This window comes from Muntiacus reevesi, chromosome 3, assembly GCF_963930625.1.
Source record: "Muntiacus reevesi chromosome 3, mMunRee1.1, whole genome shotgun sequence".
Classification (NCBI taxonomy): Eukaryota; Metazoa; Chordata; class Mammalia; order Artiodactyla; family Cervidae; genus Muntiacus; species Muntiacus reevesi.
In genome coordinates this window covers 236,429,596-236,447,564 of record NC_089251.1, presented here as the reverse complement: position 1 = coordinate 236,447,564, position 17,969 = coordinate 236,429,596, and the positions used below count along the sequence as shown (strand labels likewise).

General features: G+C 35.0%; 1 protein-coding gene across 5 annotated transcripts in view; it reads left to right on the top strand.

Moving 5' to 3' along the window:
* Window positions 1-17,969, top strand: part of FAP (fibroblast activation protein alpha) — a 74,818-nt gene that overhangs the window by 25,005 nt on the left and 31,844 nt on the right. For all 5 annotated transcript variants that reach the window (XM_065931647.1, XM_065931646.1, XM_065931648.1 and 2 more), the window contains 8 exons: window positions 1,018-1,090; window positions 1,787-1,907; window positions 2,806-2,960; window positions 4,894-4,997; window positions 6,807-6,942; window positions 10,686-10,730; window positions 16,883-16,987; window positions 17,086-17,156. In XM_065931647.1, coding sequence (XP_065787719.1) covers window positions 1,018-1,090; window positions 1,787-1,907; window positions 2,806-2,960; window positions 4,894-4,997; window positions 6,807-6,942; window positions 10,686-10,730; window positions 16,883-16,987; window positions 17,086-17,156 — 810 coding nt within the window. The remainder of the gene's footprint in view (window positions 1-1,017; window positions 1,091-1,786; window positions 1,908-2,805; window positions 2,961-4,893; window positions 4,998-6,806; window positions 6,943-10,685; window positions 10,731-16,882; window positions 16,988-17,085; window positions 17,157-17,969) is intronic.

The window sequence follows — 17,969 nt, the reverse complement described above, 5'->3', positions numbered from 1 at the left end:
CAGGGTGACTTGAAGCATCAAAGTGAGATTTTTGGCCAATAGTATATTTGAAATTGGGCTTCCCAGGTGGCGCTAGTGGGTAAGAACCCGCCTGCCAATGCAGGAGACATAAGCGATGCGGGTTTGATCCTTGGGTTGAGAATATCCCCTGAAGGACAGCATGGAAACCCACTCCAGTATTCTTGCCTGGAGAATCCCATGGACAGATGGAGGCTGGCAGGCTACAGTCCATAGGGTCACAAAGAATCAGACATGACTAAAGCGACTTAGCACACAAGCATGCATATTTGAAATTTCCCCATGGGTGGAGGACTTTCAAGCTTAAGGCATACTGCCCAGTATATGATCTGTTTTTCAGTTTAGCTTGAGATCAGATGTTCCTTTCCTTTTCTGATTTCAAGTCAGATCCCGGGGGAGATTGTCAAATGGCATCTTATTTTCAAAAATTTGAAATGCATATGCATTCACAGGGATGGGGGTTGTGAATGAAAATGTGGAAGAGTACATATTAAACTTTAGCACAATTATAGAATTTCAGAGCTGGAAGTATCTTTAGCGACCATTTCAGCCTGGTGTGTACAAATTTTACAGTTCTGAGGGTTAAGAGACTTGAGTTTAATGAGGGGTCTGCCAAGAACTAGCAATATTATTTTTTAAAAGTCCTATCATTTCTCTAATCTCAAGTTTATTTGCACAAGACTAGGGACATTCAATTAGATAATTTCTAGAGGTATTTCCACTTGGTCTATAAACATTTAATCCATTCACCTCAGTATGAAAGGTCAGAAAACTGAGATCCAGAGACATTAAATGACCTGTGAACTAGCGAAGACCTGCAACTACCACCCCATGACTTCTGTCTCATGTTATATCACATTCTTTCTATTAGATTTGCAGAAGCACAGATGATGATGCATTATTTTTATTTTTTTAAATTTTTTAATTTTTACACCTATTATTTACCCTGAACTGCAAAGTTCATTTATTTGTTTATTTTCTTTCTTTCTTTTCTTCTAGGGAGTTTATAAGAAGAAATGAACTTCCTCGTCCAATTCAGTATTTATGCTGGTCGCCTGTTGGGAGTAAATTAGTAAGTGTTTAAATTATAGAAGTGTTTAATCATTTAAATAAAAGAGGAGCCATTTGATTTTGGCCTTTGTTAAATTTCCCTGCCTGAAAAAAAATACATTTATGACTATTTTAAGTGGTTAAAAATGGGAAGAGTTTAGATAAATTGAAACCCATCTGAGAATTCCGCAAAATCTCAAGCTCATGGATAGACTTCTTTAAATATCGCAGTCAAAAACTTTATCCTCATACTCAGCCAGAATGCGTTGTGCCAGAAAGCTCAGGAAAAATATGGTTTTCACAAGTTTCCCAGACTAGCTTCAGACAACATGAAATTTTGTCCAAGCTCTTATTTAAGGACTCTAAATAAAGATTAGATCTGGCTAGCTATTAATATTCAGAGATTTATTTGACTTTCTGTTAATATACACAATTATTTACTTAGGTAATAAAAGCAACTAATATAATAGCAAACTTTATTCTTTATTTAATATATAGACTTTAAAATCATAACTTTTTTATGTTAAAAATCATAATGTTAATGTGAGTTGTTTGGTATTTTTTGACCTGTTAAAATGGTATCTTAGTTGCGAGTCTTTTCATATTTGGATTATCACTCTTTTTAAAAGTATTAGGTGAATAATTAACATAAATATGCAAACTTTATTGTGTTTCTTATGAAATTTCTCCTTATTAACTAACTTACCACCACTTCTAGGCATATGTCTATCAAAACAATATCTATCTGAAACAAAGACCAGAAGACCCACCTTTTCAAATAACATATAATGGAAAAGAAAATAAAATATTTAATGGAATCCCAGACTGGGTTTATGAAGGTACGTTGTATTCTTTTTCTTCTGCTGCTGTTAGGCTTTTAATTGAAAATAATCACACACATTTAGTAACATTTAGATGAGTGGTATGTTACTGTGATGAGGGTGGCATTTCTGAAAGCTGTTATCAGGTTATGAACAGGACGTGCATATTCTGAAAGAACAAAATCTTGTTATCAGACTGGTGGAATTTATTTTCATGAGCATTATAAAGCAGTAGCAATAATTTATATTCTAAGAAGTATATGGTCCTTAGATGCTGTGTGAGTATATTTTCTCAGGTTCATTTTTTTCTTGCAAAATAAACCTTTTATCCAAAACTAAACAGCTGTCTATATTATTGTGCAGGAAATTACTCTTAGTTCTTAATGCTGTCATTAATTTTGTCCTCTTTCTTAGCTCATGTAGGATCCAGGACTTAACTGGACTTTAAAAGTTTTTCTAGTCCTTGCCTTTTTAAAAAATATATGTATATAACTAAATTAACCGTTTTTGGTTTTTTTTTAATTCCCAGAACAGAAAGTTAACTTTCAAATTTATGTTGCTCTGTAGTATAAGCATGGTTTTCCTTGTCTTGGCTACTTTAGATGACTGTAAAGAAGCTCCCCTCAACGGGAAAATTAATTATTGTTGAGATTTTATTTTAAAAAATACATTCCTGATTAATGTCAATTCCCCAGTAGATTAATTGATGTTTGATATGGGGTATAAGGTTAAACTACTCCTCTATACCCAGATTATTCATCTTTTGATAACTAAAGCATGGTATATACCACATCCACATTAAAGAAATTATTTCAGTTAATAAATGGCTGTATACAATGTATTTTGAAGTATTTACAATTATTTTGAGTAAGCCATCTTAGTAACTAATAATAATATGCTAGTATTTATTTTTCAGAGGAAATGCTTGCTACAAAATATGCTCTCTGGTGGTCTCCTAATGGAAAATTTTTGGCGTATGCAGAATTTAATGACACAGAGATACCAGTTATTGCCTATTCCTATTATGGTGATGAACAATATCCTAGAACAATAAATATTCCATACCCAAAGGTATGTGGGATACTTTTAGCAGATACTTCCATTTCCCTGCTGTCAAAATGAGCAACCAATACCGTGAATAGAGGTGGAATCAACAAGTTTGGAGAGCTGCTTATCCTTGTGCATTGTAAGGCAAACATTGTACTGTGCTCTATTATTTATATGGACATCTGTTGCTTTGGACATCTGGTTGTGCTGGATGAAGTAGTCTTTGCAAAATCCATTGCAGTCTTTGAAAAACATATGGTCTAGATCATGGAGGAAAAACAAGCTTAACTTAATTTTAATTTTTTTCTTACTTCATGCTCCAAATTCAGGGTAAAGTTCTGTTTTGCAATTCCTTTTGAATTCTGATCTAAATGCAAACTAGAATGGGAAATTAAGACTTTGAATGTGATGTTCCTGTCAGGTCAAAGCAAGTAGGAGTTATGGTCCTTTTTGGACATTTATGGTAGTTTAAGTTTATGAGCCTAGGTTCTTCTTTGAGGGAATTAGACATGCTGTGAACCAATGTTTCTTACATAAACATTCTAAAATTCTTAGCTTATGTACTTCACATGCTGTCCCATGTCTCAAGAGAGGCCTCCTGAAAATAAGAGGCCTCATGAAAATAGATTCCACCAGAATGGCCATGTCACAGTGGAGAAATGTCATATTCTGAGTTAATTTAGGAAAGAAATCTGAAAGATCAAATCACAAATTCTCCTCTGGCATAAGGAGTAGAAATGATTTCAGAATGTAATTCTTTATTCTTAAGTCAATATTGTTTTTCCTTGCCAAAGGGAACCCTGTTATAGAGGTCCCTATATGTGACAAAGATGGGAAGGACATGCATAGACACAAGTGGATTCTGAAGCTAGTCAAAGTGGCCATAGTGAGAGAAATAGAAATTCCAAATAGTCTAAAATTTATTTTAAAAATCATATGAGAAAGGAAATGAGTATGGGGGAGGTTGTCTGTTTAGGTAGAAGATCCTTCAAAGGTTGTGTATTGAGTCCAAAAGCTGGAGGTATTTGGAAGTGAGAGGTGTGATCCTTGGAACCCAAAAGATGGAAAAGAACTTGGATATTTAGAAGGTTGTATGGAGCAGGAAGAGATGAAGAAACCCAGAAGTGAGGAATAACTCACACTCACAGAGAAGTCAGAACCCAAATTCTCCTGTTTCTTTGAAGCTGAAGCTGCTGAACATCTGACACTGGACTAAGAAGTGAGGCAACTATATATATAGCCTATATGCCTAATTTTTGTGGATTTAAATTATTTGACAATTTTAAGATTCTCCTTTTCTGTGCTAAAATAACAGAACTCTAAGAAGATATGTGAGCATGAACTACACTGTCATGTAAACCTAGGACATATACTAAGGTAAAAAGCACAAAGCAAGAACAGTGTAAATCACATGACATTTTATTTTGAGGTGGAATTTCCTTAATTTGGGGGCATTGAAAGCAGTAATAATTTAAGCAGCTAGTAGACTGTTTGGTAATTGCCCTAGATCAAATTACAAGGTAAAAGCAAAAAGTATCTTCCATTATTTATTCTTTATACTCCCTTCCCCACATCAAGCTCCCTCTGCACTCCCCTTGGCACATGGAGAAATATTATTACAATTATCCTAATAACAATAATAACAGTGCAAACTATCTGTCTTAAAAGTCAGAGAAGAGAGTATCGATTATAGAACTGCATTTTTAAATCCCTAATAGTTTTCCCTATGAATTAAAGCTCCCACTAATCACTAAGAGTATGTATTTTCACTCTGGTTGCACAATATTTATAATTACACTGCAATGAAATTTGTAAACACTATAATTAGAATGTTTTCAACAGTAACATATCTAACAATTATTAGCTTATAAAAATATGCCTAAATTCCAAAAGTGTCTCTAAAATGTTGGTGATAACGAGAATTTTGTGAGTTTATCTATCTCCACTTTCTTCACAGGCTGGAGCTAAGAATCCCTTTGTTCGGATCTTTATCATTGACGCCACTTACCCTGAGCATGTAGGTCCCAGAGAAGTGCCAGTACCAGCAATGATAGCCTCAAGGTATATTCATCTCTGATGCTCCCCACGTTTCAAACTGAATTTTAGCACTGAAATTTCTTCATCAGGGTTTACATTTTTTTTCTAGCGAGTTTGCAATGACTATGCCACAACAAAAATAAATAAATAAATAAATTAGTATTCCGAGCTAAATACATAGCAAAATTAAAATTCACAAATAAGTTTTTTAAATTGATGTGAATATACTAACCCTTTTCACACATATAAAGATGACCAGAGTACTCAGTTTAAGTGCTGCTTCCCTTGAATGTGTGAGTGTAAGCTAGGGACAAACAAGGAGACAGTAAAATTCATGCATGCTCTCAACCTGGCTTCCTTCAAGTTTGGCCTACTTTTTCCCAGCATTTGCGGATCATGCTTATTATATGTGCATGGCAAACAGGAGAAGATAAGCCAAATCCCTCCAAATATTAGTGTTTAACTAGGATGCAGTCTATTTGAATTGATCTGGTTGTAGCATTATCTGTCTGTGGATGAACTGCAGGCAGACCTGGACAGAAGCATTTTCATTTCTGTGAAAGGTACCAACATGGTACCCTTTGAGATCTTGTCTGATTAATCCTGGTCATTCTGGTTGATATGGAAAAAGGGGAGGGGTCCATAAGCCCTGCCTGGCTGGCCTCCTTACTCCTTCCCACATCCTCTCAGAACAAGGCTTGACTCCTCTTCTGCCTCAGCAAGGAAGGTCAGCCAGGGCCAGATGATTGATTAATAGGAAAAAACACCTCATTAGAGGCCTCTGCCGGACTTTGCCAAGGTGAATGTGCTCTCGGATAATCAAAAATTCTTTTTTATTTTTCAATTATCCATTATCCCCCACCTAATTTGGTTGATGAAAACTGGACTAAATATATCTGATTTTTTTACGCATCAGTCTCTTTAAGAGGCAAGCAGAATGAAAGAAAGCATCATTTGAGCATCTGTAATACACTAACAATACAGTAATAATATCTAACATTTTTTGAGCACTCACTCTGTTGTATGTATAATTTGTAAGCACTTTAAGCATTCTTAGTAAATTTTCACAGCAACCTTTCATACTGGTAATGTTATTATTCCCATATTATATAGAAACAGAGGCACAGACATGTTAGTCAAGGTAGTATAACTAGTAGGAGATAAAGCCAGACTCTGAACCAGAGATCCCTTGTAGCTCTGTGATTCCTTTTACAACAAGGTCCAACATTTTGTGGTTCATTTACATTGTTGTTCTCTACGCGTTCACCCTCGGAGCCAAGTAATCATTGTTTCCTTTCACTGATATCCACTTTGTGCCAAGCGCTGTTTGAGTTACTTTGCATACACTATCTCTGATTATTATACTAACCCAAATTTCAACCCCTGACCTGTAGCTAAAACTCAGCTTCCAACACAAACCTGCCTGGAAAGAAAGATGGTCTTTTACCCACTTAACTCTCTTTTAATTAGTTAAAAAGTGAAAACTTGAGTTCAGCTATGGAAAAATAGGCAATTTAATATTTTTTGTCTTCTAGGTTGGCCAGTAACTTTGGCCTTGTGTCTTAATTTTTTTCCTAAGATATTAAAATCCCAACTGGGGAGAAAACTCAATTATAAAATAATTCTATTTGATCAGTGAACTCTTGTATATTCTCTAAAAGTCAGCAGGTATATTCAAATTTTTTAATGTTTAAAAGAATATTTTGCCTTCTTTACCTGTAGCTTAAGTGTTTCAGAATAATAAAATATGTCCTTTAGAAAACACAAATTAAGAAATTATTTGAATGTGATATTGATTTATAGTTGTGACTTTCTGTTTTGATTTGTTTGCAGTGATTATTATTTCAGTTGGCTCACATGGGTTACTGATGATCGAATATGTTTGCAGTGGCTAAAAAGAATCCAAAATGTTTCAGTCTTGTCTACATGTGATTTCAGGGAAGACTGGCAGACATGGAACTGTCCAAAGGTATGTTGTATTAAAACCACAGAGGTGTATTTCTGAAGATAAAAGTACAAGAGTGGGGACTTATCTATAGCTAACAGATACGTATATATATATATATATATATAAATAGAACTACTGCATTTAACTCCTGATTGCTTTGCAAAATCACTATTTGAAGGTTCATTATTTTTATTAAACAAGTAAGATACCTTTTGTTTTCTCGAATGACTTTAGCATTGAAACTGAATAGAGAAAAAGATTAAATGACAATGCCATGCTGGGAAAATCAGGTATCTGGTTTTGAATTAGGATGGAAGTCCATCCTTTTGAGATTATAAAATTGTCAGTCCAAAAAAGCAAAATAGTGATGATGAAAACATAAGATGGATCCATTAAAGAAGTAGATATGTTCTACTCAAAAGAATTAGAGAAAAATGCAAATGGCGATGTTTGCATTTTTCTATTCAATGTCAACATTGAAAAATAAGAATTCCAAAGTAAACAAATATTATCAAAGGAAAGCCAAATGCTTCTATTTGAAAATCAAAAGTAGGTAACTGAGAATGATATGAAACAGATTTGATTATCCTGCTATCCTGTTATCTTTGCAGAGTGCTCAATGCTGTGCTAATTTTAGGGAGAAAAAAACTTAAAAAACTAGGCACAGATTTATTGTTGAGTTTTAATTGTTTTTATTGCTCAAATCCAAACATAATCTGTTGAATTAATGAGTCAGAAAGCTACTTCTCCAATCAGGAAGCTTCAAAATAGGCCTGTTCATAAGTACTCATATTAGAGACTAAGAAACACAAAATGTTTTCTTTAAATAGGAAATTTGATGGGTACATTTCATGAGACATCTAATTATGAAGAAATGTTTCATTAAACCAAATATAGAATAAACCTATTTTATAAAGTAAGAAAAAAAGCACAGAGCAATCAAAGTTAAACACTAAATTCCATCTAGAAATTAGGACATTATGTTTTGCAAGAAAAAAGTCATATGAATCTGTTTGGAAATATATCAGGACTATAATAGTCAACATTACTCAGACTAAAAATATTTTTAAATCACTACTGTGTCTGTAAGGAGCTTGACTAATTTTGATGGAATATGCTAGAAGTTTATTTTTATCTTATTTATGTTTTGATATACAAAGCAGGAAGATTTTTGGCATTAATGCAGTGTCATAGGCATAAAGAAAAAATAGAATAAATTTAATTTTTCTAGTTAAATAGAAACAATTGCGTGAATATATTGTTAATGTCTTCATTGAATCTCAATACTAGGAATTATTGATTTAGTTATATTAGTTTATAAGACTGGTCATTTAGATTAAATTTTTAGCTTTTAAAACTAGGCATTTAAAACTATAATTGCTTTGGAATTTGAATTTCTAATTTATCAAATCTGAGACAACTTAATCCAAACTGACAGAACGTATAAGATGCTCATTCAATGAGAGATGGAATTCCCTGGAATATAAGCTTTAGTTTTATGGCCAAAATCAGTGATTAAGTTTAGAATACCAGGTTTGAATAACCTTAAAATTTCAAAACAACTGCAGTTTCGAAATAGTCTGGTAAGTACATGGAACATATTTTTCAGATTTAAGAACAACAGAGATTAATTTTCCAGTAACCATACTTATGACTGATGTGTGTGTGTGTGTGTGTGTGTTTAGCTTTGAAAACAAACAACATTTAAGGTTAAGAGACTTGGCAACACTTTATTCATGTTGGGAGTCATACCCAAAATAAAGAAGCAAAGGAAACTGGCAATAATTACTTGCAATATAACTATTAATAAATTGGTAGTTTGGAGGAGGAACATCCTTCATAATGTTATTCTCTGCAAGAGAATTAAAATTAATTTTATCTTAATAGCTAGAAATGATGAATAAAAACATTTCACTCTATTAAGTCTTATCTTGTTTTTTCTGAAACACTGGCCTATCCCTATAAGAGAAAATCCAAACTATGCTTTTAAAATTTATTATTCCTTTGCTTTTTATGACTATATACTCTCTCATGGTTCTCTTTCTAGTTTACTGTTTCTTTCTAGCTCTTCCTCTTCTGACTTTTCTAGAAATCTTATTATTATCCAAGTTAATGCATTTGCAAGATAGAATATCTGCTGTAACAATAACAACAGTAAAACCCTTCCAAAAGTTCAGCGGGTTAATACAATAAACTTGCAAATTCATGTAACAATCTAGTAGTGAGTCCGGGTAAGTGGGAAATAGTGAGGGTGAGGGATGGGTGCTCTGTTCCACAGGGTCATTCAGGAACCCAGGATGATAACATTTCTACTGTCTTCATCCAGTAACTTCTAAGGATACTCCAAGGTTATTCAAACCTGGTCATCAACATCCAGCTAGGGAGTGAAAATAGAATGGAGGATATGTATGAAAGGGTTTTATAGATTTGATATAGAAGTAGCACAAGTTACTTTTGCTCAAAAGCTATGGGTTAGAACTTACACATGACCACATCCAGGTGGATGGGGGCCTGGGAAATGTAGCCTACCTCAAGTCCTAGCAAAACCAGGAAATAAATGATTGCTAATTATCCTAGTCTCTATCCCAACACTGTGTTACTGTCCTAGGTGATTTTTATCTAATACAGGAAAGTTTCAATTACCACTTGCCCCACAAATTCATTCTGAGGATTTGAATTTTTATGTATCTCTGGCTACATCTGCTCTACTCCACCATCACTACCACTACCTAGATATGGGTCTTCAGCATCTTTTTTCCAAACATTACAATGTCGTTATTTAGTCACTAAGTCATGTCTGACTTTTTTTGCGATTCCAAAGACTGTAACCCGCCAGGTTCATCTGTCCATAGGATTCTCCAGGCAAGAACACTGGAGCTGGTTGCCATTTCCTTCTCCAGGGGATCTTATTGACCCAGGGATCAAATCTACATCTCCTGCATTGCAGGCAGATTTTTTACTGCTGAGCCTCCAGGGAAGCCTCCCACTATGTTACCCACTTCTTATCTGTTCTCTGTATCATGTTCACAATTATATTTTTCAAATTGTGATTTGAAAACTTTCAAAGGATTTATCATCTACAGGAGAAATTCAAATTTCCTAGTTGTGGCATAAAATTTTCTCCAAGATTTTGCTGATGCTCCTACATTCTCCCTTATCTTCTAATTCTTTCCCACAGTCAGCCCCCACTCAGCCATACTGAGCCACCTGTGGTTTTCTAAGATAGCCTCATCTCTATGCTATTTATTCCATCTAGAATATTTTTCATTTAACTGTTTATAAAATTTATTCATTTTTAGGCTTGTTATTTGTTCAAAAAAGGATTGTTGTACTATCCTCAAGTACATACCAAAAATAAGATTCAGTGCAAATTTTAAGATTTCTAGCTACTTAATAAGATTGAGAAAAGAAAAAAAAATTAACCTAAACTCCACTGGGAAATGCCTTTTTACCTACATGAAAACAGTTTAGTTTGTGGTAGGTCTCCACAGATATTTTCTTAATTCCAGTCACTGACTTATGGAAAATTTAACCAGAATTATGAATGATTTGCAATAAGATGCAGCGGTCAGATCATCCTTCTGTAGGCAATAGTGATGTTGTATAAGATCTTGAATATAGTCATCTTCAACTCAAGTGTGCAGTTTGAGTAATTCACTCTGACCAGGCAGCTTAACTTGTTCAAATGTCCAGATTATATTTAGGAAAAACTGTCCTCTTAATACTATGTTTCATTTGATCTTTTTTTTTTTTCCTTCTGTTAGACTCAGGAGCATATAGAAGAAAGCAGAACTGGATGGGCTGGTGGAGTATGATTGCTATCTTTTCCTTATCTTTTAATGAAATTCTCAGCTATTAAAGGACTATTTGAAATGTATCCAAACTGGCATTTTATAGAAAAATAACAAGGTAAAAAACACAAAGGTAGTGATCCCTTCAGCAATTTTGTGCCAGACAATTTTAATGTCCATATCTAGAATTCTATTGAGAATGAATCATATACCTCATGTCTGTTCTTAACTTTTTCAACCAACTCTTTGATATGTATAATTAATATTGCTTCTTTAAAAATGTAATAAATATCATTTTTCAAAAGGGAACACAATCCCTGAATTGCTTAAAATAATCTTGATAACTTTTAGCCATTGGAATCCAGGGAAAATAATTACATTTGGTATCCTTGGTTGAGAGACAACCTTACTTCTCAATATATTTTGTATAAATAAATGAGTAGATTAATTTCATACATACCCATACTTATTCTAGTTTTTAAGTAAAGTGGTATCAGGGGAGTGTATGTTTTGTTACAGTTTGTAATCATATATATCTGGATTATTTTGGATAGATTTGTTCAGTGATTTATAAGGATTTTTGTGTAAAACTAAATCATGTTTTAGGATAACATCAATTGTATCTTATATCTTATATGAAGAATACAAACTAAGACAAATAATAAGCGAATATTGTATGGATGCTACCATTTATCACAAATATGTGGTTGAATTCAACTAACATTTGGGTACAAAAAAGAAAAGCTACTTCTGAGATTTGGACACATGCAAAGAAAAAAGAAACTCTTAACTAGTTTAATACATTAACCCAAGACAAGGGACAATAAAGAAGTCAGAAGTAAATTCTGAGATTATAAGTCTTGCAAAATTTAAATTAAGATGGAGAGTGAAGTAAACATCTTCAGGTATTGAAAATTATTTTTTGTATACTTTCCTTAGCTTACATATATTTACTTTCTATCTTCAGTTAAAGGTACTTCAGTTCTATTCATTAACTAGAGAATTTTGTTGCGTTAGTCGCTCAGTCTTGTCCGACTCGTTGCAACCCCATGAACTGTAGCCCATCAGGCTCCTCTGTCCATGGACTTCTCCAGGCAAGAATACTGGAGTGGAGACATTTCCTTCTCCAGCGGATCCTCCTGACCCAGGAATTGAACCCCAGTCTCCCACACTGCAGGCAGATTCTTACTGTCTGTGCCTCCAGGGAAGCCCCTAACTAGAGAATAGTTATTACTTTATTTTTTTATGCAAGTAAATGTACATGGGTGCAGGCTAAGTCGCTTCAGTTAAGTCCAACTCTTTGTGACCCTATGGACTGTAGCCCACCAGGCTCCTCTGCCCATGGAATTTTACAGGCAAGAATGCTGGAGTGGGCTGCCCTGCCCTCCTCCAGGGGATCCTTCCAACCCAGGGGTCAAATCAGCATCTCTTATGTCTTCTGCATTGGCAGGCAAGTTCTTTACCACTAGCACCACCCACCAAGGTAACAAGGGTAAGTGTGTAATTCAGGGGAAAAGAAAAAGAAAATCCTATTTTATTTCACTGTTTAACATTGTATAAGTAACAGGAAAAAAGGGAAGAAGTCAGTGAAAGAACAGGGTTTTCTAAATTTTTTGGATTCTAGGTCAACCAGAAGCTTGCCTTCCAGAAAGATAATTGCTAGATCAGCATTTGAAAACTTGAGAAAAGGGAAAGATTTAATTTATGAGTTCACTGTCATTATAGAGATTGCCTGTAAAAAATGAGAGAAGAAAGAATACTTGAGAATGTCTTTAGTTGTGTTCTCCATGATAATGATATAGCTAGAGTTTCTATAAAGTAATATGAATGATGTGATTTTACAAATAGATAAACCATGATACCAGCAATCTTATCAAAGACATGATCTTAGGAATCCATACACATTTATTCTGAAAACACTGGCACCATTCAGAACACTCTGAATTATTTTAAAATACATCTTTTGAAATCTGTTTATAAGCATGTTGAGGACAATTGTATCTTGGAAATTTTTATAGTCTGTATAGCTCCAATCTTGTAATCCCAGCAAACAACAGCTGAATGAATGAATGAATTGCCTTCTAAAGTTTTAGAATGCTGTTTTAAATACCCTCAGTGAAAGCATATACATGCCCTTTGAGGGAGAATGAGGTCTCTACATTAAATCAAAAGTCATGCCAAAATAAATCTAGTGAATAAATGAAATATGTATTTGCAAAATATGATTTTATAATAGATCATTATAGTATTTATAGCTTTAGAATTCTATTGGGAAAAAATTAGTTTTCCTGTGTACTAATCTCAATCTCTCCAAATGTATCCAATAGCCATTAACTTTCTGAGTATTAGAAGAATTGCAGAAAATTTTTTGAAGTGACAGTTTTCAAGAGTAAGTTCACACTTCCCCAAGGCAACTATTTTCAAGGGGGCCATTCATTAGATTTTATAAGTCCTGACAAACCTTTTGGAGTCATGACTTTATATAGTCATAACTCATATGTCATAATGTGCTGCATAGCTTCCTTTGACCCATAATCAAGCCAGTGGCTTAAAGAATTACCCAGAAATAACCTAGAAATATTTGTCTTTCAGACATCTGTTCAAATAATATTTATGAGGGTTTTAGATAAAGTGTATAGGCTAGTCATATTAATATAAATTTAAAGAGCAATTTTAGACCAGTTTTTCCTTTAATATTTGTCCAAGAGGTTCAAAATGAAAAAGGTCTTCAGAGATCACCTATGAACTAGAAAAGAGACGAAATGGCAGCTAAACTATTAATTCAGGCAGAGAACTAGCAAATACTTCCTTGAGAACTTTGTCACTTCCTTTTCTTCTGCATGAGATATTGTGTCTTAATTTGGGGGAAATTCTCTAATTTCTTCTTTGGTATTTTATCAGAAAAATAACAACAAATTCACTTCAAATAATTTTTTTTTGTCCTGTGGAGAGCAGACAAAATAAGATTTTATCACAGACTCTATTAATAGTATTTAATCACTAAAATGTAAAGAACAAATACTAAACACACAATGCTTAGACTACAAAGCCACATTTAAATCACTTAAAAATAATTAAGCCATACACTGCATCACATTTGAGTGGTTGGTGAAATCGTATGGCTCAGATAAATGGATGCTCTACTTGATGCTTGGAAGTCTGTGCCTTTGACTAAATGTGGACTCAGTTTAAGCATCAGCCTTCCATAAGCAGGTTATTTACCATCTGAGGCAAAAAATTAACTGGTGTTAAATCATCTTACCTTCCACGAAAAATATTTTAAATGACTTTCTAAGTAGAGATGAGGAGTTTATCAAAACATCTAAGCATGATAAAGGGAGCTGTGAGGATGTCTTGTAAACTGAGGACCACCTAGTGACATGTGGTTATCTAGGGCCCAGGCGTGACTTGCTGCAGAGCACTTAACTCAGGATGCATTATGGATCTCACTCTGGCAGAGTGAATGCGGAAATATTTTACACTCTCTTTACCTCACCCAAGTTACCTGTTCGTCTAAAGCATCTGTCTTGGATGTGTGCAATTAAAGGGGAGAAGATAACAGTCTTTGCCTAACAAAAATATTCTTCCTGTTTGCCTGATTCTAATATCTTGAAACATAATGTTCTGCCCTCTTACTTTCTATTTTCAATAAAAATGAAATTTCCTATTTTAATCTGGAACTAAGCCATTTTTAGAGTTCCTTAACTTGCTGCAGATGTAAAGAGAGTATTTTTTTCACTAAGGTTCCTTAGAGTATTTGTGACCCCAGTTCTGTTACAGTGATTGAGACAATGTGGAGCCAATTTGCATCTTTCATCTTGATGGGGAGAGGGGGACACTGTAAAGTGTTTACTAATAAGGAATCACTTGGCTGAGAGGGTGAAGCCTCATTCTAAAACGAAAGAATGAATTTTAAGGCCACTACTAATGAAATTCCTTCCACAAAATTGCAAATCAGAATTTCCTATTCAGGGGCCTTCTGGCTTTCAGTCTCACTGAGTCTGTACACAGAATCCTACCAGGACTGGTCTTATGATTAGTGGACCTAATAAGAGGATCATGTAAGGAGACAGCAGTTTCTCATTACTCCATTTTTTATTTTATTAAAAACATCAATTTTATGCCAAAGAGATAAGCACACCATATTAGTTTCCTAGGGTGTCTGTAAAAAATTACCACAAACTTGGCTTAAAACTACAAAAATTCATTCTTTCATCATTCTGGAGGCTAGAAGTCCAATGTAAAGGGGTTGGTGGGGCCATACTTAGATGTCTCCAGGGAAAAATCCTTTCTGACTTCTTCCAGCTTCTGGTCTCCTGGCAATCCTTGGACTTTCTTGGCTGGAGCTCCACCAGCTCCAACCCCTGATTTCATCTTCACATGACCTACTCCCCTGGGTCTCTTTGCACCCTCATCTCTTCTCATGAGGACACCAGTCATTGGCTCTAGGGCCAACTTGGATCCACTATGATCACATCTCAGTTCTTAACCTCGATTACACCTGTGAAAATGCTATTTTCAAATAGGTCATTATCCCACTCTGTTTGAGCTGTTATAACAATGTATCCTACACTGAGTGGCTTATAAACAACAGAAAGTCATTTCTCACAGTTCTAGAGGCTGGAAGTCTGAGATGAGGATGCCAGCATAGTCAGGTTCTGCTGAGAACTCTCTTCTGTCAACTTCTTGTTGTATCCTCCATGGAGGAGAACGGAGCAGCAGGAGGACACTCTGGTGATTCTCGCTAAGTGGGCTGATCCCATTCGTGGGAGCTGTACCCTTATGACCTCATCGAATCCTAATTACCTCCCAAGGCCCCCATCTCTTGATAGCAAATACCGTCTTAATAAGGGTTGAGTTTCAATATATGAATTTGGGGGAACAGAAACATTCAGTCCATAACAGCTATCTTCTGGGTTAGGTGGAAAAGAATTTGGGGGACACTAGTTAGGCCCCACAGATATGACGTCAAAAAGTTACACTTTAATATCATTCAATCATAATCATGACTTCTATTAAAAAACATCATGTCAAATTACACATAGGACCATCATTAAAAATACCTCCAACTACTTCCCTTGTTCTCATTTTGCTGTGAAGTGTGTCCTGACGAGGTGAGTGTCAGCAAGTTAAGTGTTTGTAGCTGAAAGATACCGGCAGTCTTTTGATTGTTGTCGCTTGGACAATTGTAAAGGATCTGAATGTTTTAACACTGTCATGCGGAGGCACTCCTGCTAAGAAATCTAGTTTGGAATAACTTGCAGGAATATCTACTCTGCATGATGTAGAATAGCTCTTTCCTCATGGAGCCCCTTCACCACATTACCATCCTTCCTCCACCCAACGGCCAGGATAAAAAAGGAAGCCAGCAAATGTACTATGAGTCTCTCTTTCTGATGGGAGAAACTACTAGCTTAAAATCTGATGTCAGGACACTTGCAGGACTTTAATTATCTGTACGTTTCAGGATGCTGAGTTGTAGTTTGCTCTGTTCAGGACACACAAGACCTGTGGCAGAAACTCCTCAGGTCCTTAAGCAGTTCCCTACAGGTGGTGAACACGGGCCCTGGGAAGAGGTCAGAGGTGAACAGTGATGTTTGGTCTGCTCCCTAGGCTCAAGGAGTACACCTTTCATTGTCTTGTCATTGGCTGCATTTTTCTCTCAAGTCCAGAAGTCCCTTACTGCCATTAAAAGCTGTGACTAGCAGTTTGTGATATTTTAATCTTTAAAATGCCTTTATTGCATCATCAGCATCAGGTGCTTGACATCAAACAAATCAAGAAATAAAAGAGGCTATCGGCCTTCAGAAGAGTCACATTTTGGTCAAATATAACATTTTGAGTTTGACTTGGTTAAACATCAACATTCATTTGTGAATTTTTTTAACTATGTCAAACCATGTAATCTCAGAATACAGAAATTCAAACTAAGCAATACGAACCCAAGGATATGTAGTAGCAATTAAGCAGTATTTGGAATGTATAAGTGCCTGTTAGAAGCACTGGAAAAGCTGTCCATTTGAAAGGATGGGATCTAGGGTGTGAGGGCTGGAAGGTAGGGGAGGCAAGACTTTCTGGTCCTGATAATTGTAACCACACATGGCTTTTAAAAAATCAATCATTTTAGTTTGGTTTGTCTCCTGAACATAACCTCTGTTCATTTCTTTCAGTTCTTTGTTTCAACACCAGTATTCAGCCATGATACCATTTCATACTACAAAATATTTAGCGACAAGGATGGCTACAAACATATTCACTATATCAAAGACACTGTGGTATGTTCCTTCCAAGATTTATCTCCTGAAAGATCATTCACTTGAGGTTGCTCAAATAACGCTCAGCTTCACACAACATAATGTTTGTCTTTTTATAGGAAAATGCTATTCAAATTACAAGTGGCAAGTGGGAGGCCATAAATATATTCAGAGTAACACAGGATTCACTGTAAGTATTGCATGAAGCTTGATGCACCATTCAGGTTTTAATTGGCACTGATGGACAGATGAAATCTATAGCACCACTGCTTTCAGTTAAGAGCATTTTTATTACTTATTCTAAAGTGTAGTTCAGACAGCTGTGGTTTCATTAAAATTACACATTCTTTAATAACTAGTCAACACAATTTCCTATTTGGAAAGAACATTTAGTAGGTGGTTATTTCTCTTCTGATAGTTGGTATATAATTACATTAAAAGTATAAAAGTTTTAGAATAGTAACTGGTCCTAAAGATAAATTTTCCCTCTAGCACTTGAAGCAGTAAGCTAGATTCAGAAGTCCATGAGGGCAGCCCCTTGATAAGAAACATTCTTGAAGTGATTCACTGTTGTATAAGTTTGATATTGTTATCTGTAATAGCTATTATTTATTAAGTGATTGCTGTGTACCACATAATATAAAGTAGAAATGATAATCCCAGTTTTACAGATGAGAAAGCTGATACTTGGAAATTTAATTAACTTGGGCAAGGCTACATATTTAGTGGTAGAACTAGGATTTAAACCTAGAATATATCAAATCTAAGATTCTTATTATTAACCTCAACATGGGGCTTCTTTCTTCTGAGTCTTTCCTTTTCAGTCCATCCTGTGTACTATCTAAATAAACCATCTTAAAATAAGCATTTTTGATTAAACATCTCTACTCAAGAATGTGTAGTTTTTTTCCCCTTTTACTTCTAATAAAGTCCAAATCTAGGGCACTCTCTTGTAACTACCCTGCCATTAGCTTGAATTCTAAGAGCAAGAGAGGAAGATAAT